General features: G+C 45.3%; 1 protein-coding gene and 1 long non-coding RNA gene across 2 annotated transcripts; both read left to right on the top strand.

Moving 5' to 3' along the window:
* The first annotated feature begins 7,537 nt into the window (after positions 1–7,537).
* On the top strand, positions 7,538–11,781 carry LOC112844487 (uncharacterized). Its single transcript, XR_003217218.1, has 2 exons — positions 7,538–8,124; positions 11,221–11,781. It is a non-coding gene; the product is annotated as an uncharacterized LOC112844487 (long non-coding RNA).
* A 3,680-nt stretch (positions 11,782–15,461) lies between these two features.
* Positions 15,462–19,864, top strand: LOC109196522 (uncharacterized). Its single transcript, XM_025904180.1, has 2 exons — positions 15,462–15,489; positions 15,644–19,864. The coding sequence occupies exons 1-2, from the start codon at positions 15,477–15,479 to the stop codon at positions 18,064–18,066; spliced, it is 2,436 nt and encodes an 811-aa protein (XP_025759965.1). The 5' UTR covers positions 15,462–15,476; the 3' UTR covers positions 18,067–19,864.
* The last annotated feature ends 1,840 nt before the right edge of the window (positions 19,865–21,704 follow it).

Genomic DNA, 21,704 nt, shown 5'->3' with positions numbered 1-21,704 from the left:
CCTGCGACAGATCACCGAGCCACCCCGTGAAGGGCGAATACCTCTTCGGGGGTTCTGTAAAGAAACCACTGTCTCAGTGAGCTGATTTAACTGCTCTTGCTGGCACTTTAGGAGTTCCTTTAGCTCACGCCACTCGGACTCGGGTGTACCAACAGGAGCAGACCTAGGGCTAGTGTGCACCCCACACTGGAAGCCATACGCTGATGGGTGGGAATAGCCACGGTCGCGAACACCGCCTGAAAACCCTTCTCTTTCCCATCTAATTGCTTCCCCATGCACTGCTAACAAGGTGGCAGTGGGAACGCGACGAACATATTGTTTAAGCTCTCGGTGGAGAGCACTGTCAACAACATGTTCCACAAACTGGTCTCGGAGCATTACGCATGCTGTCAGGTGCACTTTGTTTTACTTGCTCCATCAGAGCCATTAGTGCTAAGGAAAACTCCTGCAAAGTCTCTCCCTCCCACTGTCTCCTCGAAACGAAAGCCTGCTGCAGAGTGACATAGGACTGCGCATTACCATACAGTTCCTTTAAAATGGTCAACACCCGAGCAGGATCCCCTCGCTCTGAATTAGGGCGAAATTTGATCTCCTCCCTTGCTTCTCCCTCTAAATGGTCAAAAATAAAGAATGCTTGATCAGCAACAGACAGATACTGGGCACGCATGCACGCTTGAACCTCTTCAACCCATTCAGCTATATTGATGCCCGTTCTGCCATTGAACATGGGACATTTACAGTCCCTAGGCACCACCACCACGCGCTCTGAAACGGCGGCCTGGCTACCAACATTTGGTATGCAACCAGCTGGTGCGAAGGAGGCTGACGCGGCACCACCAGACTCCAGCACAGCACCCCTATCCCGACGCAGCTGCTCATTATCTGCTTTTAACTGTGCTACCAAGTCTCTAAGTTGCTGCAATTCTTCCTCCATAATAAATTTAGACCAAAAAAGGGAAAATTAAACCAGCAAGGTGCTAAAATCCTATTACTCTTCCTCCTAAACCTAGATACTGCTGTCTATAATCACACTCTAGAAAGAATTAGTCTTTAAAGCAGGTGAACTATGCTCTCTGCAAAACTAAAACAATTTACGAGACCAAACGTCTACCTCAAATGTGCATCCTGTCGACAACACCAAGTATGTGACTAAGTGGTCGGTGGGGTTGGATAAAAAAAAAAACTAATAAAAACGACAACGCCACCTAGGGGAATTTCACCCCTAGGAAATATATATTTAAGAAAAATAAATAAAAGCGAATAAAAGAGGCCGCACAGATTCAAGGATGCGCATAGAGGCAGGTTGGCTCAAATATTAACAGTTTTATTTATAGTAAAAGAAGTAAAGAGTAAAATATTAAGAAAACAAAATGTAGCGTCGTTGTTGACAGTGTCCTTAAGTTAAAATAAAACAATCATGGAACTTGGACTTACCAGCAGCTGTGGACCCAAAAGAAAATCACACAAAAAGGAAATCACTACAGCCGGCACCCAGTGCTGTACAAAGGAAAGTGTGAAAACGACACACCACCTGAGGTCCCAGGGCCACTGGCGCGTCCTCGGTTCACTGAAATAAAAACACAGAACACGTTAAAAGAATAAAAGGGACACTGAGCGTCCAGCTCACTACATATCATAGAAACTACAAACCAACTTTAATAAAAGAAATCACACACGCACACACACACACACCAAACTGGAAGGCTTGTACCCCACAAGTCAAACTACAACTCGTGCTGGTGGTAGTTGTCCAGGCCTCGATCACAAGCCGGTCTGGCTCCCCACAGGCTGAGACCGGCAACTGAGGCGGTTTAAAGTTCCCAGCACGACACTCGGGCAGGGGATCGCTCCAGCCCGATCACAGAGGCGTGGGTACAAGCAACAATCCAGAATAAAATAGAATAAAACCAGGCGAACCAGAAAAAGGTAAGCCCACTTAATACAAACAGTTCCACAAAAATAAAAGATGACACCAAACAAGACAGGACAAGACAAGACAGCAGCTCCCCCAAGGAGGAGCCCTCAAACAGCAACTAGGCAGGCATCTCGATTCTCCAATTAAGGTTGGGCGCTTTGCCACGGAGATGTGAAGGCAGCAATCAAACCCTAAAACAATGGATAAATGTAACCTTAGCCTCCAGTAACTGTGAATGTTAATAAAAATAATTTTAACGGCTTACCCCAGGACCGGAGGCGCTATACTGCACTGGTGGAGATAACTCGAGCACCTCTCTCCGCAACGCTGGAGTAAAACAGAAACTGCCGCGCTACAACAGGGCCAGCAAACTATATTACTATAAACTCCGATACTGTGAGGGAATCGGAGGTCAAGCGAGAGCCTACCTGTAGCTGTCATGCGATCTACTCGCTTGCTGATCAATCCATCGCGGTGTGCCAGCATTGACTGCTGCTTTTTGCCAAACGCACGGGAGGAATAAACCAGGAGAACACCAGCTTAACTTTATACGGACTGATGCCACCCTGCAATCAATAAGCAGGTGGGTTCCCAATTAACCTAGCTGCGCAGCTGAGAGAGTGAGCGCAGGAGAGAGCGAGGGCGGTAGAGCAAGCGAGGGAGAGAGAGAGAGAAAAAGAAAGGCGAGTAGCCCATCCGGCTACACTTGCAATCCTAAAGGCAGAGGAAATCAAAAATGACAGTAGACAAATAAAAATAACACAACAACTCTTACTAATTGCACATTTGTTAACTTTTGTTCTTAAGAATTATGTTCTTGATAAGAAACATACATTCTTTGTATTTTGTTAAGTTATCCAATTTCTTCTGCCCCACAAGGGGGTGACTTTCTCTGTAGCCCCATCTTCTCCAGAATTGTCCTGATCACACACAACAAATAAGAGAAGAGAGGAAACCATGGCAACTATGTTAATCCCTAAATCCAAAAGCTTGCACAGCAGAACACAAGAGGAATACCGTCTGGACATCACAGGTTCTGTACAGCAGCGGTCCGTGAGTCGTTTGGTACCGAGCCGTGAGAGTTGAGGCTCAGGTGTGAACTTTATGGTTGTCAGGGTTTTTATCGTTGAGTCGGTTTCCCTGGGTGTTTTCCCGTGTTTTAGTTGTGTGTCTTATTTTGAAATAAATATTTACGCATTACCATAGCGACCAGAGAGCATTAAGGGGCAGAGAGGAGGATGTTACTCTCGATGTTGTTGGCGCATTTTTAGGAGGACACTGCTAATAAAGTTACACAATTACACAGTGAATTCGTGTTTATTATTATATTTACAAAATAACACAGTTTTTGTCTTGGTCATATCATTTTATTTTATTGTATTTATCTGCACCACCTTAAAGGCCGGCCCGTGTCTGACATTAAACCAGTCCATGGCGCAAAAAAGGTCGGGGACCGCTGCTGTACAGCATGAGGGTTAATAAAACCGTACTCATATGAATATGATGTGTAAATTGATTTATTCTTGTACCTCCATGCCACAGTGGGTCAATTCTTCACCCCAGTGAAGAGGTGATCGTTTTCTCCTCGTTTTAATAAATTAAGCCGTTTGGTCTTTGTTCCCCACAACATATCACAAAAAGGATCATTCGCAAAAATCAAAATTAGCTGTATGTAAGCAGCAATACATGAAAAATCACGGGACCCGCCATACAAGCTAGTTTATATCTATTTTAATTTTTAAAAAAAACCATGTCTATGCAGATGCCCGAAGCTTAACAACACAACCGCTATAATAACTTAACTTTTGTACCACCGGATTTTCATATACTTACATTTGAAAGTGTTTTCCTCTCCTGCTTCGACCACCATTGCTATCAGAAAAAAATCTCCTGTATGGCCCGCAATGAATCCTGGGATATGGTAGGACACGAAGGACACACCTGACACATCCTTCAAATTCGGAGAAAACAAGGACGCATTTGTCACCACATTTGGAGGACTCTTTGAATTTGGACAGCCTTCGTCGTGTTGCTGTGATGTCATTGCCTCCAAATACAGCATTGAAGCATCCTTCCCCTGAATTTGGACACAGCTAGAGAAAGCAAGCTGGTACCCTTGTCCGAGTGAGGGCTTACCTCCATGCCTCTCATGGAACTACAGGACCAGTGGAGTACGCCTTTAGATGGATCCTGGCTGTTCTCCCTGGAGTGCCCACAACACTGGATCAACTGCTCCCAGTCCTCTATTTTTCCTAAGCGGCCTCAGTCCTGTGGATGTGGCAGGGATCACAAAAACCTTCGCACCTTTGCCGATTCCAGTGCCTCAGATATTAAGGTCTGCATCCTTCAAATAGCCTTATTAAATGCAAGATCGCTAGCAAACAAGACGTTTGTATTAAACGACTTTTTCAAGTTGCAGCAGCTGAATTTTCTGTTTTTTGACAGAAACATGGCTTCACCACGGTGAGTCTGTAGCTTTTTCTGAGTAATTCCTCCAGAGTGATCATTCTTCAGCCTCCCTCGGACCTTGGGGAGGAAGGGAGGTTTAGCCACAGTGTTCAACACTCGTTTTCATTGCCATCAAACACTGGAGCATAATTCATTCTCCAGCTTTGAACTCCAGCTGTTTGCACTAAATAAATAAATACAATTTTATTTATATAGCACATTTCTAGACAGAATCACAAAGTGCTACACATAAGATAACAAGTCATAAAAAGATTTTAAAAAGACAATATAAAACAGGCAAAAAATTAACCAAAAGCAGTTTTAAAAAGGTGAGTTTTGAGTTGTTTTTTAAAAACAACTACTGATTCCAGAGTTCTTAATGTTTGGGGGAGAGAGTTCCACAGTTTAGGGGCCACAGTGGAAAAATCTCTATCACCCTTAGTTCTCCTCTTAGTATGTTTTATAGCAAGTAAGCCCTGATCAGATGACCCCCAGGGACCTGCTGGGGACATAGGGCTGTAGCAGATCAGAGATGTAGGCAGGTGCCAGTCCATGCAAGGCTCTATAAGTCAAGACCAGGATCTTAAAATGGACTCTAAATTCAACAGGAAGCCAGTGTAGCTGAGATAGTAATGGTGTCACATGTGAATACTTGGAGGATTTTGTCAAAAGCCTAGCTGCAGCATTTTGCACAACCTGCAGAGGATCCAGAGAACCTTTGCTTTGACACATAAACAGCGAGTTACAATAGTCCAAGCGTGAGGAAATAAATACATGTATAGCAATCTCCAGTTCAGAGAGAGATAAAATTGGGCTTAACATTTCTTAAATGTTAAAAACTACACCGAACCAGAGATTTCACATGACCATTCAATGTGAGAGTTGAGTCAAAAGTGACACTTAAATTCCTGACAGAGGATTTAACATAAACTGAGAGAGGACCAAGGGCTTTCACTGTCTGCGATAAAAATCTGTCAGGAGCGCATACAAGGATTTCAGTTTTCCCCTCGTTGAGTTGGAGGAATTTGCAGTCATCCAACGTTTGATAGAATCTAACCAATTATTCAGAAGCTGAAGCTTAGATAAATCATGGGGCTTAAAAGAAATGTACAACTGAATATCATCAGCATAACAGTGATAGGAAATGTCTAGACCTGAACAGTGCTGTGCCTTTGCTGTGTGCTCTCATATATCATCCTCCTAAGTTTAATAAGGACTTTTTCCAAGAGTTTTCAGATTTTATGGCTGGAATTGTTCTTAAGTTTGACAGATTTTTAATCCTCTGTGATTTTAATATTCATGTCTGCTGTGAGTCTAAACTTCTGGTCAGTGACTTTCTAAATGTTAACCTAACACAGTGGGTTACATGTCCCACTCATGAAAAAGGACGTTTACTGGACTTTCCCAGGGTTTGGATCTGTGCATCAAAGAAAATATCCGACTTGCGCATCTCTGATCATTTTCCTTTGCTGTTCACTTTAATGTTCCACTGCTCTGTGGTAAGCCGTGTGCTCCAGCGCACAAAAGATGAGTGCTTAATGCTTTAATAGTGGCTCGATTTTCTGTGGCATTTATTGAATCTGTAAAAATGAACTTCAGCTGTGAAAGCACTCAGGACTTTTCTGACATCTTTAATTCAATCTGGACCGATATCTTGGACTCAATCTGTCATTGTCCCTGGCAATCTCCCCTGTTTGATATATCATTGTTGTTCTCTCTCTCTCTCTCTCTGTCTCGCTCTTCTCTGCCAGGGCGGAAATTCATCGCGGGTTCCTTCCCCTGGCCTACACACCTGCAGTCAATCACTCACCTGCTGCTTATTACCCTGACTCACCTGTGACTATTTAAGATAGCATTTCTCATCGCTGGATCATTGTATGACTCTCATCAGTGTAGCCCGGCTCTCTCTAGTTTATTTGTTGCTTCCTGTGATTTTCCTGGCTTTTAACTGTATTCTCCCTATATATAGATCTTCCGCAACCCATCCCTCCCTTTTCCCTGGAGTGCATTCCTGAGTGTTGTTCAAGTGGTGTGTGAGACCAAAGAGGAGAGTGGATTGTGGCTGAAGAGGAGCATTCCTGTGTATGTATGACCTTCTGGAATGTGTTTTCCATGCCCGTCCCTGGATTCCCTTGAGCCCTGTTTTCCCCCTGCACATTTGTATATAGCACTTGGTGTTTGTAAATAAACTGTTCAATTGTTTCACAAACAGAGTCCTGCACTTGAGTCCATTTGTTCACTGTGACACAATCGTTCAACCCAGGACTCTTCACACTAAACCATTATCAGAGCCATGGTTGAATGAGCATATACGCAACCTTAGATGGACCTGCTGAGAGGAAATGGAAAAAGGATAGGTTGTTTGTTTCTTTACAAATACTTAGACACTGTCTCTCTGAATACCAAAAATAGCCATAAGCCTCAGGTACTTTTAATGTTGTTAACCGTATTATTAGTCCATGTGATAATGTCGGCGCTATACCCTCACTAAGTATGTGTGGTGGGCAGTGTTGGGGAGTAACGGAATACATGTACCGCCGTTACGTATTTAAAATACAAAATATGAGTAACTTGAGGGGTCTGAAAACTGCTTTTGCCATGATGTAACCTGTAATTTCCACAAAGTATGTTGATCAGTGTAATTTTCAATGATTAAACTGTAGTAGAGACGAGCAAACATACTGGTAGATCTGAGAAGAGAGAACTTTTGTTATGAAAATGATTTTAATCTTTTACAAATGATTGCATTTGAGCTTATTAAAGAGCTGTGGCTCCTGGTCAAGTGAAGGTCAGAAACTCTTGGCAGGCGTTAAGGATCAGCCAATACACGGTGAGGAGGACAGGAGCTCTGAAAGGAATGGCAACACACCTGCTTACATGACATACGCCTGGAGTGATTTTTTATCTTTTATTACTTATATTCTTTAGAGTTAAGATTTAAGTTTTTATCATTTACACCTTATATCTTTTTGAGTAAGTCTTAAGTTTCAGTTATGTTCAGTTTGAGTGAGTTTCCTTCATGGTTCGAGTGTGACATTTAGCCTAGAAATCACACAGAGTTCAGCTGTGTATGTGCACAGGCCTTATGTCTGGCTAAGACGAGAGGTGTGAGGTGAGCTGGCGTGCAGACGAGGTCATGACACATACATAGCCTACACAGCAGGCACCCACATACACACACACACTCACACACACACATACACACCATAATAGATCTATTTTGGTAAGTAAGAAGTGAAGATGTGTTTTTGCTGCAAATGCAGAATTGTGCCGAGGTACTTAGAGGAAGTGCAACCGGGGTTGAGATAAGAAGCCGTACGTGGGGCGACACCGGAATGGAGATGAGACGTAATGTTCTTTAAACTATGTTAAAGTTCACGGAACATTTTGTGGTTTAAGTGACGTAAGCTGTACTTTGTCTATTTTTGCAAAAGAGGGGGCTTTGTTATTGTACTCATATAAAACCGTTGTCTAATTGTTGTAAGCTCAGTTCGATTGCTGACTTTGCCCAGCTTCGGACTCCACGCGTGTTATCAATAAATCTTTGCTTTGATCACATCTTCTGGACCAGAGTTGTTATTTGCTGGTGAGCCCTCCGTACTCCTTTTCTCCAACTTTGAACCTTAACATTTGGGGGCTCGTTCCGGTGGTTGGAGAGAGGAGAAGACCAGGGAGGCGCTGGACAGGGTCCGAGGTGGTCAGGCGGACAGACGGTAATCAGTGATGGAAGTGAGGGGACATTCGCCGGCGAATTAAAAAAGGTAAGACACTACCTGTTGAAATGAATTCCAAAAGGTGTCAAATTGACTATGACAAAATTTGAAAGTCTACTCACTGAAAGTTACTGATGAATGTCTGTTTTGATTTAATTCTGATTGTAATCTCATGAGTATACTGGTTGAAATAAGGATAATGAAAGTAATAAAGTACAGTACTGAGAGAATTAAAAGCGGTTGGAGCTGCTAATTTAGTGTGGTAGGGAATTTGGTTATTGTGTGGGGTGAAGCCCCGTTGGTCATTTGATCTACGTGTGATGGTCAGTTCGTGGGTTCAAGTCCCTTATGTCCACAACGGGAGATCTGCCTCAATCTTAATCCTGCTTCGGGTGTAGATTGTTGTTTCAAATTATTATAAATTTTTCTAGAACGACAGCAGCGTCTGTTAAGAAGCGCATTTTCTCGGAGGTAACGCTCCCTCCTGGATAAAGACGTTTATCCTTGACCTACCCGGAAGAGTAGGGATAGTACGGCACGACGAGCCGGGGAAAACTGGGGAATCTCCAAAATTGCTAGGGGTTCAAGTCCCCTATTCTTGCGCTTATTTGGCTACCTGTAAATTAAGTTAGGATTAGATATTTGGACAGGCCAGTTCGAGTCTGGTCTGGTGAATTGGTCGCAAAAAACCTGGGGTTTGCCCGTTCGAGTCGGTTATGGTAAATTCATCGAGATTGGTAGGAGCTAAGAGGCCGAAAAAATCTGTGCAGTTGTAAAAATAAGGACGTCTGTGTAACATAATAATATAATAAGAAGAAATCCTCGGCTGAAGGGAGTCTCTGTATCAGAAGCACTGCCTGCTGACTTCTATTTTTAGAGGGTGTGTGTTCCTGTAAATGAGGAGCGGTGACGCTCATAGTGACTATCGCTTTCGGTTTCGAGTGGATTGAATGTGTAACTATTGTTTGAAAAATTTTGCTAAAATGCCTGTAACTAAGAGGTTGGTTTTGCATATTACGAGAGGATAAATAGAGTTGAATTAATTGTGGTGAATGTGTGATCAGTGACCGAGCTTAAGGGTCACCGTTTAAGTGTGTGAGTGCGTGATGAGTTTGACTGAGGGAGAGAATGCTGCAGGTCTGTGAGTTATTTTCAGATAACCTGTGCTTATGTAAATGAAGCGGCTGCTACCGTGAGTGCACGAAGGGGTTTGAACAGCTGTTTAATAAAGAACGTGGCTGCGAAATCCCTAGAGTTTTGGGGAGTTTATAGAAATTGTTACGTATCGCTGAATGCGTGTATTTAAGATGCTGGTTTTGTTTATTACCATTTAGTGAGTAAAGTTTTAATTCTTGACATGAGTGTATGATTGTTTTGCTGAGTTTTGAGATAGAATATATGAACTGGGATTTGATTTTTCTTAGGATAAAAAGGATGTTTGTTTCTGGATCTTGTCAGATTGAATATTCACGTACAGGGAGTGTTATTCATATGAGATGCATTTGTTGGGCTGAAACGCCGGAGAACCACTATGGTTTTACAGTGTCTGCAGAGATAAGACGGTCAGAGTTAGAGTTATTTAGCTTTCTGTTTCGTAGTTTCCTGATATTCCGGTGCTTGGAAAAATACATTGAGACACACGAAAGAGACCCAGGTGAAGCTGCCAGTGTGTTTTTATCGTTCTGCGAACGTGCCTTTAGTCCATTTGACATAGAGTACCACTGGACCGGGTAACGGACGGTGAAAGTACGAGCATATGCAAATGAGCTGGCTGCTGCGAAACACACAAGGATTTCTGCTTTGGTTTAAAGTGTTTTTGAGGTCATAAGCATGATTTACACATATTGTTAACTGACTGTAAATATTACGTTGCTTTGTTTGGTATGGGGATACACATGGGGCTTTGTTTCATTGCTGCAATGATGTTATTGATGAGCTGGGTTTGGAATATTGTTGTTGTGATGCAAAGCTGGACGCTTTGAAGTTAAAGCTGTTTTAATTTAGGCAATACATAACGGGTGATATTGACGTTTGAGTTTTCTTGTGTTTTTTACCTGAGGCTTAAATAAACAAATAAGTACCTCTGAGAAACCCGGTCAAATTTTACTGTGCATAATAACACATGGTGCATTTAGGTATAACTCACTGCGGCCTAAGCTGTGGTGATAGGACTGATTATAAAAAATTGATGACCTTTTGAGATTAAATTGTGGAGATAAGATAAAGTACACAAAGTTTAATCGGATGATTTGAGTTTGTTAAGCACATGGCCATATAATAATGTTGAGCTGTAGCATGCTGACATATCAGTAGAAGAATTGTTAAAGACGAATGAGCTGTCTTGACGCAGAGAAAATGGAGTGGTCGTCCTGTTAGGATCGAATGATACTCCGGCTCGGTGGTCAAGTTCAGACATAAGCCTTAAGCAATCATGAGCCACTAATAAGCGTGACAGATTAATAGATATAAAATTACAGGATTGAGTGTTAAAAGATCACAGTGAAATGAGCACGCAATAAAGTGGACTTATTAGGAGTAGAAGAGTTATACAATAGAGGGGAGTTGGTGTTAACTTACCAGTAAAACAAAAAACAAAACAGAAAGAAGAAAAAAAACAAAAAAAACAAAAAAAAAACGGGTTGGTTGGTTGAAATAACAGGGTTTAAAATTGAAGAGTGTTAATCTGGACTTGAGGTTTACATAGGGAACAATCAGCTGGAAAATAACTGAAATGCTGGTGGAGGGGTTCTGTAAAGTGGATATTTCACTCGGGGAAGGTGTGTTTGAAGTTAACTGTGTTTGCCATGGAGAAACGGAGAATGCCCCGTATGAGGTGTCCATATCCGCAACAGTTGAGTTAGATGATTTGGATGAGTATGTAAATAAATGTTTGCTACTGTTTACGAGATTAATGGAATTGGCGGACAATGAAAATAACTCGGGGTGGGTGCCATCTAACGCGGCGGAGTTTCTTGTCTCCCTGGTGGAAGCGGCAGAGATGGGTGCCGAGTTTGACATGCTTGGATGAGGGTGTGTTAAGGTGGAACCCGGGTCAGAACAAATGAAGTGTGTTGTGATGAACGGGTGGTCAAGTTACAGATGGCTTATGATAAGTTGGGTTAAACTCTGTGTGTCACCAAGCAGGAGAAGACGAGGAAGCGGCTGTCAGAGTGGTGAGACGGGTTGTGGAAACCGAAAGTGAAGGACAACAGAGTAGCTCAGGAGGAGGAGCCAGAAAACGTCACGGGAGGAGGTGAGTGAGTGTGTGGCAGAATGAGTGACAGGGCGACCTCTGGTGAAATAAAAGGGTATAAGCCCTTGAAGGCTCAGCTTGAACAGCTGAAGAAAGCTGTTCGACTGGCTAATGCTGGAACATTAAAAGCGGCTGAAAAAGAATGTCAGGCTATGGAGCTTGAGGTAAGTAAGCTCATCACATCTCAACAAAAGAAATTGAGTGATGAAATAGCTCTGAGCTTGGTGTTTCAAGCTGAAGGGAAAAGATGTGAAGAACAACTGAAGCAACTGGAAGAGGAGTCTGTGGGTCGCTCGGTGAATAGAAAGACCAAGGCAGAAATGAAGGACCTCAGAGAAGTGCATGACAAGTGCTCTAAGTGGTTGTTTTTGTGGAATGCCGCAAAATCTTGGATGAAGGAGGATGACACGGCCAGAGCAGGGGATATGGTGAGTATAATGGCCTCAGTAAAACAACTGAAAGAGGAAAATAAGAAGTTGGAGGAGCAAATGAGGAACTTGACCACAAAAACAGAGGAAAATGCTAGACCCTCAACACCCAAAATATACCCATGGGCTACTTTAATGCCAAGTGCCCCACCCCCACCCTATGTCATGCCGGTGATGACTTTGGATGGAGGACAGGTGCGTGGGCCTGAAGGACAAACAGGAACAGTCCTGGGAGGAGTGGTGAATGTTGAATACACGGGTGGACACATGGGGAGACAAGAGGAAGAAGTAAGAGCAGGGGGGCGTCAGCCCTTTAGTGAAGGTGGGAGACTGGAGGCCTCAGCTGCAGATGAGGGCCCAACCTCGCCACAAAGGGGGATCAGGAGTGATAAGCTGACGCCGTCCGAGGAACACCTGCTGGAACAGCCAAGACAGGACAGACAGGAGGAGGGGATTCACACCCGAGAGGAGGGGCGGCCCACGATGGAGCTGGGGGCCCGGCCCAAGCACAAGGGATCGCCAGGTCCGCAGAAGGAAGGACAGGCCCAGATGAGGAGATCAGGTGGAGCAGAAAAAACGCTCGACCGGGAACACTGGGAAGGAGAAGTGCATGGTCCTATGTATGAGGAGCCTGAGGCATTGCTGAAGGTGTTCAGCACATTGGAAGTGATGAAGCGGGCAATACTTAAGGGGAGGCCAAAGGATAAAATAGAGGACGAGGTCTCCTGGAGTGATGAAGAGGAGGATGGCGAGGAAGAGGAAGTGGCCGAAGAGGGAGACGTTGAGTCAGACCCAGGTCCAAGCATAAGGCTGAGAAACCGCGAAGTAAAAAAGAATGAAGGCGGAAAACAGAAGCAGGCCACTCCAGGTCGGAGAAGATCAATGTTTGGGCCGTCAAAGGGAAAAACACAGGTGAAGAAAAATAGAAGAGTAATTTTTGATAGAGGAGTACAGGAGGGACAACTGAATATGCCTCTGATGTCTGGTCCATGTGGTGAACCAGTGTATAGAGCATATAAAATCAGAGATTTGGAAGCATTGGTTAAACAACTTCCGCCCATTACAGAAGGAGGGGCTAGTTGGCTGAGGAAACTGACCACACTGACCAAAGCAGAAGAGCTTGCTCTCGGTGATTTTCGCGGGGTCGCTGGGCGCTGCCTGCTGGGTGGAGGATTAGCTGATGTAGAGGGGCTAGCACGCACCACTACGTATGCTAATGACCTCCCTCTTTCTGAGGTCCAAAGTGCCCTGTTTGATGCTGTTCGTGAAAAGTATCCAACACGCAACACCGGCACAATACCTAAGATAATTTGGGACCCTAAAGACACACCAGGGGAGTTCTTAGCTAAAGCTAAGGAGCAGTGGTTGATGGAGACAGGCATTCATCCAGGTAAGGAGGGCGAAAGTCGGGCGTGGTTCCGTTCCGCCGTTCTAGCAGGACTGCCAAAACAGGTCACAGCAGACTTAGAGAAGAATCCAGACTTTGCAGTAGCAGACTCTGCGCAGTGGGAGAGGCATGTGGTGCATCGCCTTCAGCAGGAACAGGATCTGGTGAATAAACAAAAGAAAGAGCTCGAGGAAGCCCAGGCTCTGCTTGTCAAGTTGCAGTTGGGGGAGGCTCGCGACAAATTTAACAATAAGAAAAAGGAGCTGAAAGAACCAAGCAAAACGGTAATGGTGGCAAGGCCCGGGGCTGATCCGGTGCCTGACTGGCCGGATTTGGATCCGAATCTCTATCCTGATGACCGCTGGCCCGCCAATGCACCAGGGCAACGTAGACCCGCTGGGAATTGGGGGACCGGTGGTTCGCAAAGGGGGCGTGGTGGATCTGGCAGGGGCGGACTAAGAGCTCGGCCTCTGGGGTCTCCAGCTAACAATGATGGTTGGAGTGGCTGTTTCTTCTGTGGAGCGGAGGGACACTGGGCTCGAGAATGCCCTGTGAGGCCCCGTAACTATCCACGGCGGGGCTATCAACCCCAGGCACGTGGAAACATCAGAGGAGGAGCTGCGTACAGGGGGGCGCACCAAGCTCCGAATCCCAGTGCAGCGCCTGTCGCCCAGTATCCAGTCGCTGACTGGGGCTGGGACGAAGAGCAATACTGACGCCGCCCGGAGAGACCGAACAGTGTGGGTGCGGCAGAACCCATGCTGTCGATGACCGTGGAAGGTACAGAACTACCCTTCCTGGTGGACACTGGAGCGACTTATTCCACATTGAGAGACACACCTAACTGTGCAACGCTTTCAAATAGCACAGTCAGTGTTGTGGGTTTCTCCGGGATTCCAATGACTCTGCCACTGACTGATCCAGCTTTGACGCAGCTGGGAAAACAGACTTTGAAACACCGATATGTGGTGTCACCACAGGTGCCTGTAAATCTCATGGGCAGGGATCTGCTTGTGAAACTGGGAGCAACTATTATGTGTTCGGCAGATGGCCTGACGGTCTCTCTGCCAGGAGGAAAAGAATTCCCGTGCCTGGGATCGCCTTCAAAGACTCAATATCTGGTCAGAGACTCTGAGCAGTCCACAGCAGAAATATACTGGGGACAGCTGGTGGAGGAAGGCATTCTGAGAACATACCAGCAATGGAGACCCTGGATAATGAGCTTGGCCGTCTACTCTGAGCCTAGAGATCCTTACCACGTCACCCTTTTTTATGATAAGGAAGAAGACGACACCTATAGGGAACAATTTGAGAGTGATCTAGAGGGAGAGACTTGGAGTGTAAAAACACACAATATTTACATTGGACCAGAAGGTGTCGCCGCGGCTGTCAAATTAACGGATGAACAATTGCCCTGGTACAATGTGGGAGAGGATTCAGCCCCTCACATTACTTTGGCGGTCCATGTTGGTCATGAGGCACGAGAACTAGGGCCAATGGTCAAGCGGGCGCTGGACAACTCTTGGTGGCAAGGTACGCAAATTCCAAATGTTTGGTATGCTCCTAAATGTAAAATCTATCATATAGTTTGTTGGTCTAACGATGCTGTGATTTTAGAACACAAAGAAATTTCCAGAACACACGGCAGAGAGAAAACAGATCATCCAGACGCGGTGGCTGAACTCCCGAAACTGCCTGACACATTGTGGTCTAGAGGGCCAACTGATGTGGGTTTAGCTTCCTGTTCACCTGTTCTTTTCGAGCTGAAGTCGGATGCACCCGTCAATAAACCACAGTACAGGCACAAACCAGAGGCTGATGCAGGTATTGCAGAAACCATTGAAGGGCTGTTGCAGGTAGGGGTGCTAGAATCATCACACTCATACTGGAACACACCTATTTTACCAGTTGAAAAACAGGGCACGGGGAAATACAGAATGGCACATGATTTGAGAGCTATTAATGCCATACTACGCACTGAAACTGTTCCTGTGCCTAACCCATACACAGCTCTCACTGCAATTACATGGGACCAGAAATGGTTCACTTGTATTGATTTGGCTAATGCCTTCTTTTGTCTTCCACTGCACGAGTCACTCAGAGACATTTTTTCATTTACATACAGAGGTAGACAGTTCAGATACACACGGTTGCCACAGGGCTTTGCACTGTCCCCAGGCATTTTCAATCAGGTGCTGAAAGAAGCCCTGTCACCATGTCAATTGCCTGAGGGCTGCACACTAATCCAGTATGTTGATGACCTCCTAATTGCAGCTCCTTCCGTGGCGGCGTGTACGGCAGCCTCGCTTGCAGTGTTGAATCGACTGGCAGAATGCGGCTTCAAGGTCAGTAAAGAAAAACTGCAGCTGGTCCGACCGGAGGTAACTTTTCTGGGCCGGGTGATTGCACACAAATCAGTGGGGTTAATGAACACACACAGAGACCAAATTCTCACACATCCCAAACCACGAACTGTGAAAGAATTACTTTCTTTTCTAGGTTTGACAGGTTACAGCAGACAGTTCATTCCGAACTACGCAGGTAAAACCGCCCCTTTAAGGGACCTGATTAAGAAAGTCGGTGCTCGAAACCTGAGGGCTGAGTTGTCTTGGACACCGGCCACAGAGTCCGCGTTCATTTCATTGAAGCAGGATTTGTCGAGGGCCACTGACTTGGCCACGCCAAATTACGATGAACCATTCTACCTGGATGTTTCTGAAACAAATGACATTGTAAATGGTGTATTGTTTCAGAAAAAAGGGGGGAGTAGAGATGTGCTCATGTATGTTAGCATAAAATTGGGCCCAATAGAAGCAAGACACCCAACATGCACACGACATGCAGCAGGGGTCGCAAAAATCATTCAGAAAACAGCACACATAGTAAGGGAACACCCACTGAAAGTGCTCACCACACACAGTGTGGTGGCTTACGTGAACTCACAGGCGTTCACAATGACCCCACTGAAACAACAGAGGTTGAGCAAAGTTTTAGATGCACCTAACCTGACATTCACACATGAAGGGATTAACATGGCAGATTTAATGGGGTCAGGGGAACCACATGATTGCGTGAAGAGAGCCCAGGTTGAAGAGAAAGTGAGAGAGGATCTAAAAGCGGAACCCATAGCAGGAGCAGAGGAGTGGTTCACAGATGGATGCTGCCACAGAGATGAAGAAGGACTTAAAGCAGGGTATGCTGTAGTTCGCAGAGTAGGACAGGAGTATCAGGTAATAGAGGCAGGAAGGATTGAGGGACAGCAGTCAGCCCAGAGAGCTGAAGTGATAGCCCTGATCCGAGCGCTGCGGTTGGCCAAGAACCTGAAAGTGAACATTTACACTGACTCAGCATATGCGTTTGGAGCCGCACAGGTGGAGCTGGCTCAGTGGAAGAGAGCTGGATACAGAACTGCAACCAACGCACCGATCTGCCACAAGAAGGAAATGGAGGAACTGGAGAAAGCCCTAGAGGATCCAGATGAGGTGAGTATTGTAAAATGCAAAGGACACTCACAGGGAGATAATCCGGTGGCAAGAGGAAACCGGACAGCGGATGAAGCTGCAAAAAAGGCCGCAGGCTACAAAGGACAGAGACAAATGGTGCAGGTAACGGCAGAAGAGGAGGGGAGCACCAACACCTTGGAGGAGGTCAGACAGGCTCAGAAGGAAGCATCCCCAGAGGAAAAGGGGGTGTGGCAGGCTAGAGGAGCCTGGCAGGAGGAAGGCCTGTGGAGGAGCCCGGACGGGCGTCCAGTTTTGACGACCAAAATGGCAAAGCAGAAGGTAAGTGAAGCTCACGGACTGGGCCACGTGGGTATAAAACAAATGGAGAAAAACCTGTGTCGATGGTGGCACCCGGAATTAAGGAACATGGTACAGGAGAAGGCCAGAACATGTCTAATCTGTGGAGCACACAATCCCAAACCAGCAGTGAAACCAGAGCCGGGTAAGTTTTTGATGCCTGAGAGACCAGGAGAGGAGATTGTTATTGATTTCACTGACATGATTGAGACAGGCCCCGGTGGTGTGAGGTATTTGTTGGTGTGTGTTGATGCCTTGACCGGCTGGCCCGAGGCTTGGCCAACCCGGAAGGAAGACGCAAAGAGTGTAATAAAGTGTTTGATTAACCATTACATTCCGCGACACGGGTTTCCCCGAAGGATTAGATCAGATAATGGCACACACTTTAAAAACCAGGATCTGCAAGAAGTAGAGAGAATGTTGGGAGTGCAGCATAAATTTGGGACAGTGTATCATCCCCAGTCTCAGGGAAAAGTAGAAAGAATGAATCTGAACTTAAAAAATAAGATGGCTAAAATATGCGCACAAACAGGGTTAAACTGGGTAGCTGCACTCCCCATTGCTTTGATGACCATACGATGTTCTGTGAATCAGTCAACAGGCTTTACCCCGTACGAGCTGCTGACCGGGAGACAGTTTCCAGCCCCTTGGACAGTGGTCTCGGCGGAGCAGCCCCAGAAAAGGAACAGGTCTCATGCTGAATATTTTAACGAGTTGAAAGCCCTTGTGTCCAGTTTCACAAAACAGGTGACGTGTGAGAACCCCAGAGAGAAAGGAGAGGTCCCTGACGCCAAGGCGGTGTGGCTAAAGGTCATCAAACGCAAGTGGAAGGAACCCAGGTGGACAGGTCCATACGAGGTGACAGCTCGGACGGCTACAGCGGTCCAGTTGAAAGGGAAAGGCGACACCTGGTTCCACTGGACGCAGTGTGCGGCAGCAGACGAGAGCCTAGTGGACGAGGACTCGGCTCCACCGGACACGGGGGGCAACAAATCTAAGAGGCAAAATAAATCCTCTCCCCCGTGCAACGGGCCGATCGGTAGTCTACCCGAAAGGCCGAAGCAAGAAGAACCGCTGAGGAGGAGGTCGCCGCGCCTGCAGAAAGGAGCAACCACAAACTGAGTGGCCGGAGAAGGGTAGCTGAAAAAGAGAAAAAGCAAGCAGCAAAGAGACACAGAAAAACCACGTTTTGTATTCTTTTATTTTTAATCATTAAATACACGCTGAAAAATGCCACGCCGTGAATTAGATCCTCATGAAGAGAGGGCACAAATTAAAATATTACTTGTTATTGTGAGTTTGATGTCTGTGATGATATTAATTATGGCCGTATGTTTGCTCGTTTATACTTTGCAGAAAAACCCAAGCGAACTGTCCGGACCCGGAGGCCAGCCCACTCCAGCACCACAAGAGGGATCGTTCACCGAAACGGGGCCGAGGGTGAGAACAAAACGTGAGATCTCGGGTACAAAGGATGGGTGTCTCAGCAGATATAAGGGGCTAGAGCTGGACTACGTTAAAGGGTCCACAAGTGCGTATACGTTTGACTTATGTGAAATAATAGATTGCGAAGGGGCAAACGGTAGCTGGAGGGGATATGATGTGTGGATTTGTAGCCACCCTTACATCTGCACGCGGGCAGGGAGCCCTCACTCCAGTCGGGGAAGTCACGCTGTCCTGGGGTCTTATACTGCAGGGCAGTGGTGTATTCCTGGTTGGGGGAATGTGGTAGGATGGACCGGAGTGGGGTGGCAGCCGCAAGTGCCTGAAGGGTTAAAAGGGATAGCAATACAGAGGGATTTTTCCACTTCTCAGAACCCCATCACCCTTTCCCTGGGTCCTTGGAATGCTCTCCCTAGGTCAGAAAGTCCGGGAGGTGTGTTTTATCTGGTAATCGGGATAGATATGGTGGGAACAGATCCGACAGGGGTAATTAGGATAAATCTTGTCAACCCAAAACCCAAGCCAGTAGGAAACGAGTCGTCCACCGCAGCACCAGAGGAACGGGAACCAAAAGCCAGGCGAGTCCTCACGGTAGATTATACGAGGTTAAAACCAAAGGATTTGATAGAACGCGCCACCGGGTTCAGTGACAGCAACCTGTGGCTGGACTGGATGGCATTAAATGCCGAGGAGCAGCAAGTGTCAAATTGTGTGGCTTGTGCGTCGGCTAGACCACGTTTGTTCACAGAACCTGCACCACTACATCCAGAGGATCAGTGGGGCTATGACTGTATGCTGCAACTGACTAGAGGAGTGGTGAGCACTGGAAACTGCACGGTGTTGTCCAGTTTATTTCCCCCAACCGATAAACATACGAAGGCGGGACCATTTATGCCGAAAAAAGATAATTATACGTGTTTTAAGTTCTCCACAGATCACGTGAAATATGAGGTGGGAGAAATTGACTCAAGTTGGTGTTCGGTTACCAAAACGGGGAGAACCACAAACAATGTAAGTGATGCAAACACTTTGATTGGGACCTGGGCTAGAAGTGGGCTTTATTATTATTGCGGACATAAAACTCTTTTGGCTCGTGTTCCTCTGGGAAGCGTGGGGACGTGCGCAATGGTGAGGCTAGGTGCGCCACTTATGTTAATAGGAAACCGGGTGAAGGCATTCCCAACGCACGACACACGCACACTGACAGCTAGGCGCAAGAGACACGTTCTGGTAAAAAGAGGGGCTGAGGGAACACATGCTTATGATCCTAGGATGGACTCGCCGACCTGGATAGACTCAATAGGAGTGCCCCGGGGAGTTCCAAATGAGTATAAGCTTGCAGATCAAATAGCTGCCGGGTTTGAAAATATTCCAATAATCGCTGCTCTCTTTCCTGTGACCCCTAATAAGAATGTGGATAGAATTAATTATGTTCACTATAATCTGCTGAGACTCTCTAACCTTACTCGAGATGGGATGGAATGGCTAGTGGAGCAAGTGGGTCCGACCTCGTTGATGGGGGTGCAGAATAGAATGGCTTTAGACATGCTGTTAGCAGAACGAGGCGGTGTATGTGCGATGTTCGGTGATCAATGCTGTACTTTTATTCCTAACCCAGATAGCAAGGAAACATTGAAACAATGTTGAGTCAATATCAGGCGACGTCATTGAAGCAACGTTGAAGTGTGACGTTGACCCAACGTCACTCTTGCACCCATTTTTAACGTTGAAACAACGTCAGGTTTTGATGTTGAATCAATGTTGAAACCTGACATTGATTCGACGTTATATTTTCTAACACTGTTGACATTGAAACAATGTCAGATTCTGATATTGAAACACTGTTGAGCTATGGTATTGATTTTCCACCCCTTTCGCACAGTTGCTTTTTATTGAAAAAAAAAACAAAAACAAAAAAGGTCAATAGACATGTATCATTTGCAAAATACTTTATTAAAAGACAAAGTTTCCTATTTACATTTCTATGTTTCACATCACTTTTTATCATTTACTCTGGGATGGGGATGGATGATGTGCGTCCTGCGCGCCACCCGTACGATCTGGAGCATATCTGAGCCATTTCTGGACTGCTTGAGCAAAGACCAACTCAGACAGAGTTCGCCCCTACCTGCTGCGCCAGGCCATCTAGGACAAAAATAGACACACACACAAAAAAACAAAGACAAAAAAAAGGGAATTAGAGCACATGAATAAGCTCTTGTTAATTGTCTTCAGCAGGGAGAAAGTATGTAAACTCCTAGGCTGATAAACATGAAAGTCACCAGGCGGAAATCGGCAAACTGCCGCATTTGATTCCCAAAGAGCTATAAGCTGAAAATGTGATGTGTCTTAGCATGGTGTGCCGTTTTTTTTAAAGGATACACGTGTATCCTTTTAAAAAAAAAAAAAAGAAAGAAAACATGGGGTCCTCGGGCTGTACAAAGTGTACAACCCGAGGACAAAACAAGCCGAAGACCAAAGACTATCTCCAGATTAACCGGACATGAAAGTCTTGTTATTAAGAAAGACAAAGTAATATAGCAAAAACCAGACATAGGAAATGTGAAACGCACCCAGCACATCAATTGATCCCTTTATTGTTCACTTTAGGCTCATAAAACTACAATAAATGTTAAAACTTACCAAATACGCATCTGCACAGCGCTGTCTCTTTAAATGCCTTTTTTTGCTTCATCTGGTCCTTGGTTTTTTTTCCCCTGCCCAGTTGAGTACAGAGGCCAGCTCCTTTGTAATGGCATAAACCATTACACGGCGGACTCGCACCTCCAGTGTGGTCCAGCAGCACCAATCAACGCAAAGCGTCTCACCTATAGACACATTTTATGAGATGGAATTAGCGTGTCTCATGTCTTAAATGTGTATGCAAGTGCTTGTGTGTTTACTTCATGTAATTGATGATAGAAACATGTCATTTAGTTTTCCCTAAAGCCTGATTTTCAAGTCATACAAAGAATAAACCAAAGTATTGGCAGTACAATGTATTTCTATTCCCTTTTGTTGGATATTCATTTGTTAGTTCTTGTAACTGCTAAAAGTGTTTACTAGTTTTTGCCTGTCACATATATTTGTTATACCATGTAAACTGTGAAATTCCAAGATTTTCAAACTTGCCTTGTAATAGTGGCCTCACAGAGTCTCTGGAATCTACAGAAAAAAAAAAAATCACAACAAGATGACATTCAGGAGTATAAATTGGGGATTTTTTTAGATAAGAGTACAATGACATTGTGATGCAGCTTTAAAGCTTTTTTTAAAAGCATACCATCTATAGGGAAGAGATCAGACTCTGCATGCTG

Source organism: Oreochromis niloticus, linkage group LG3 (assembly GCF_001858045.2).
Source record: "Oreochromis niloticus isolate F11D_XX linkage group LG3, O_niloticus_UMD_NMBU, whole genome shotgun sequence".
In the NCBI taxonomy this organism is placed as follows: Eukaryota; Metazoa; Chordata; class Actinopteri; order Cichliformes; family Cichlidae; genus Oreochromis; species Oreochromis niloticus.
The sequence above is the reverse complement of the archived record's forward strand: the minus strand, read 5'-3'. Positions and strand labels throughout refer to the sequence as shown.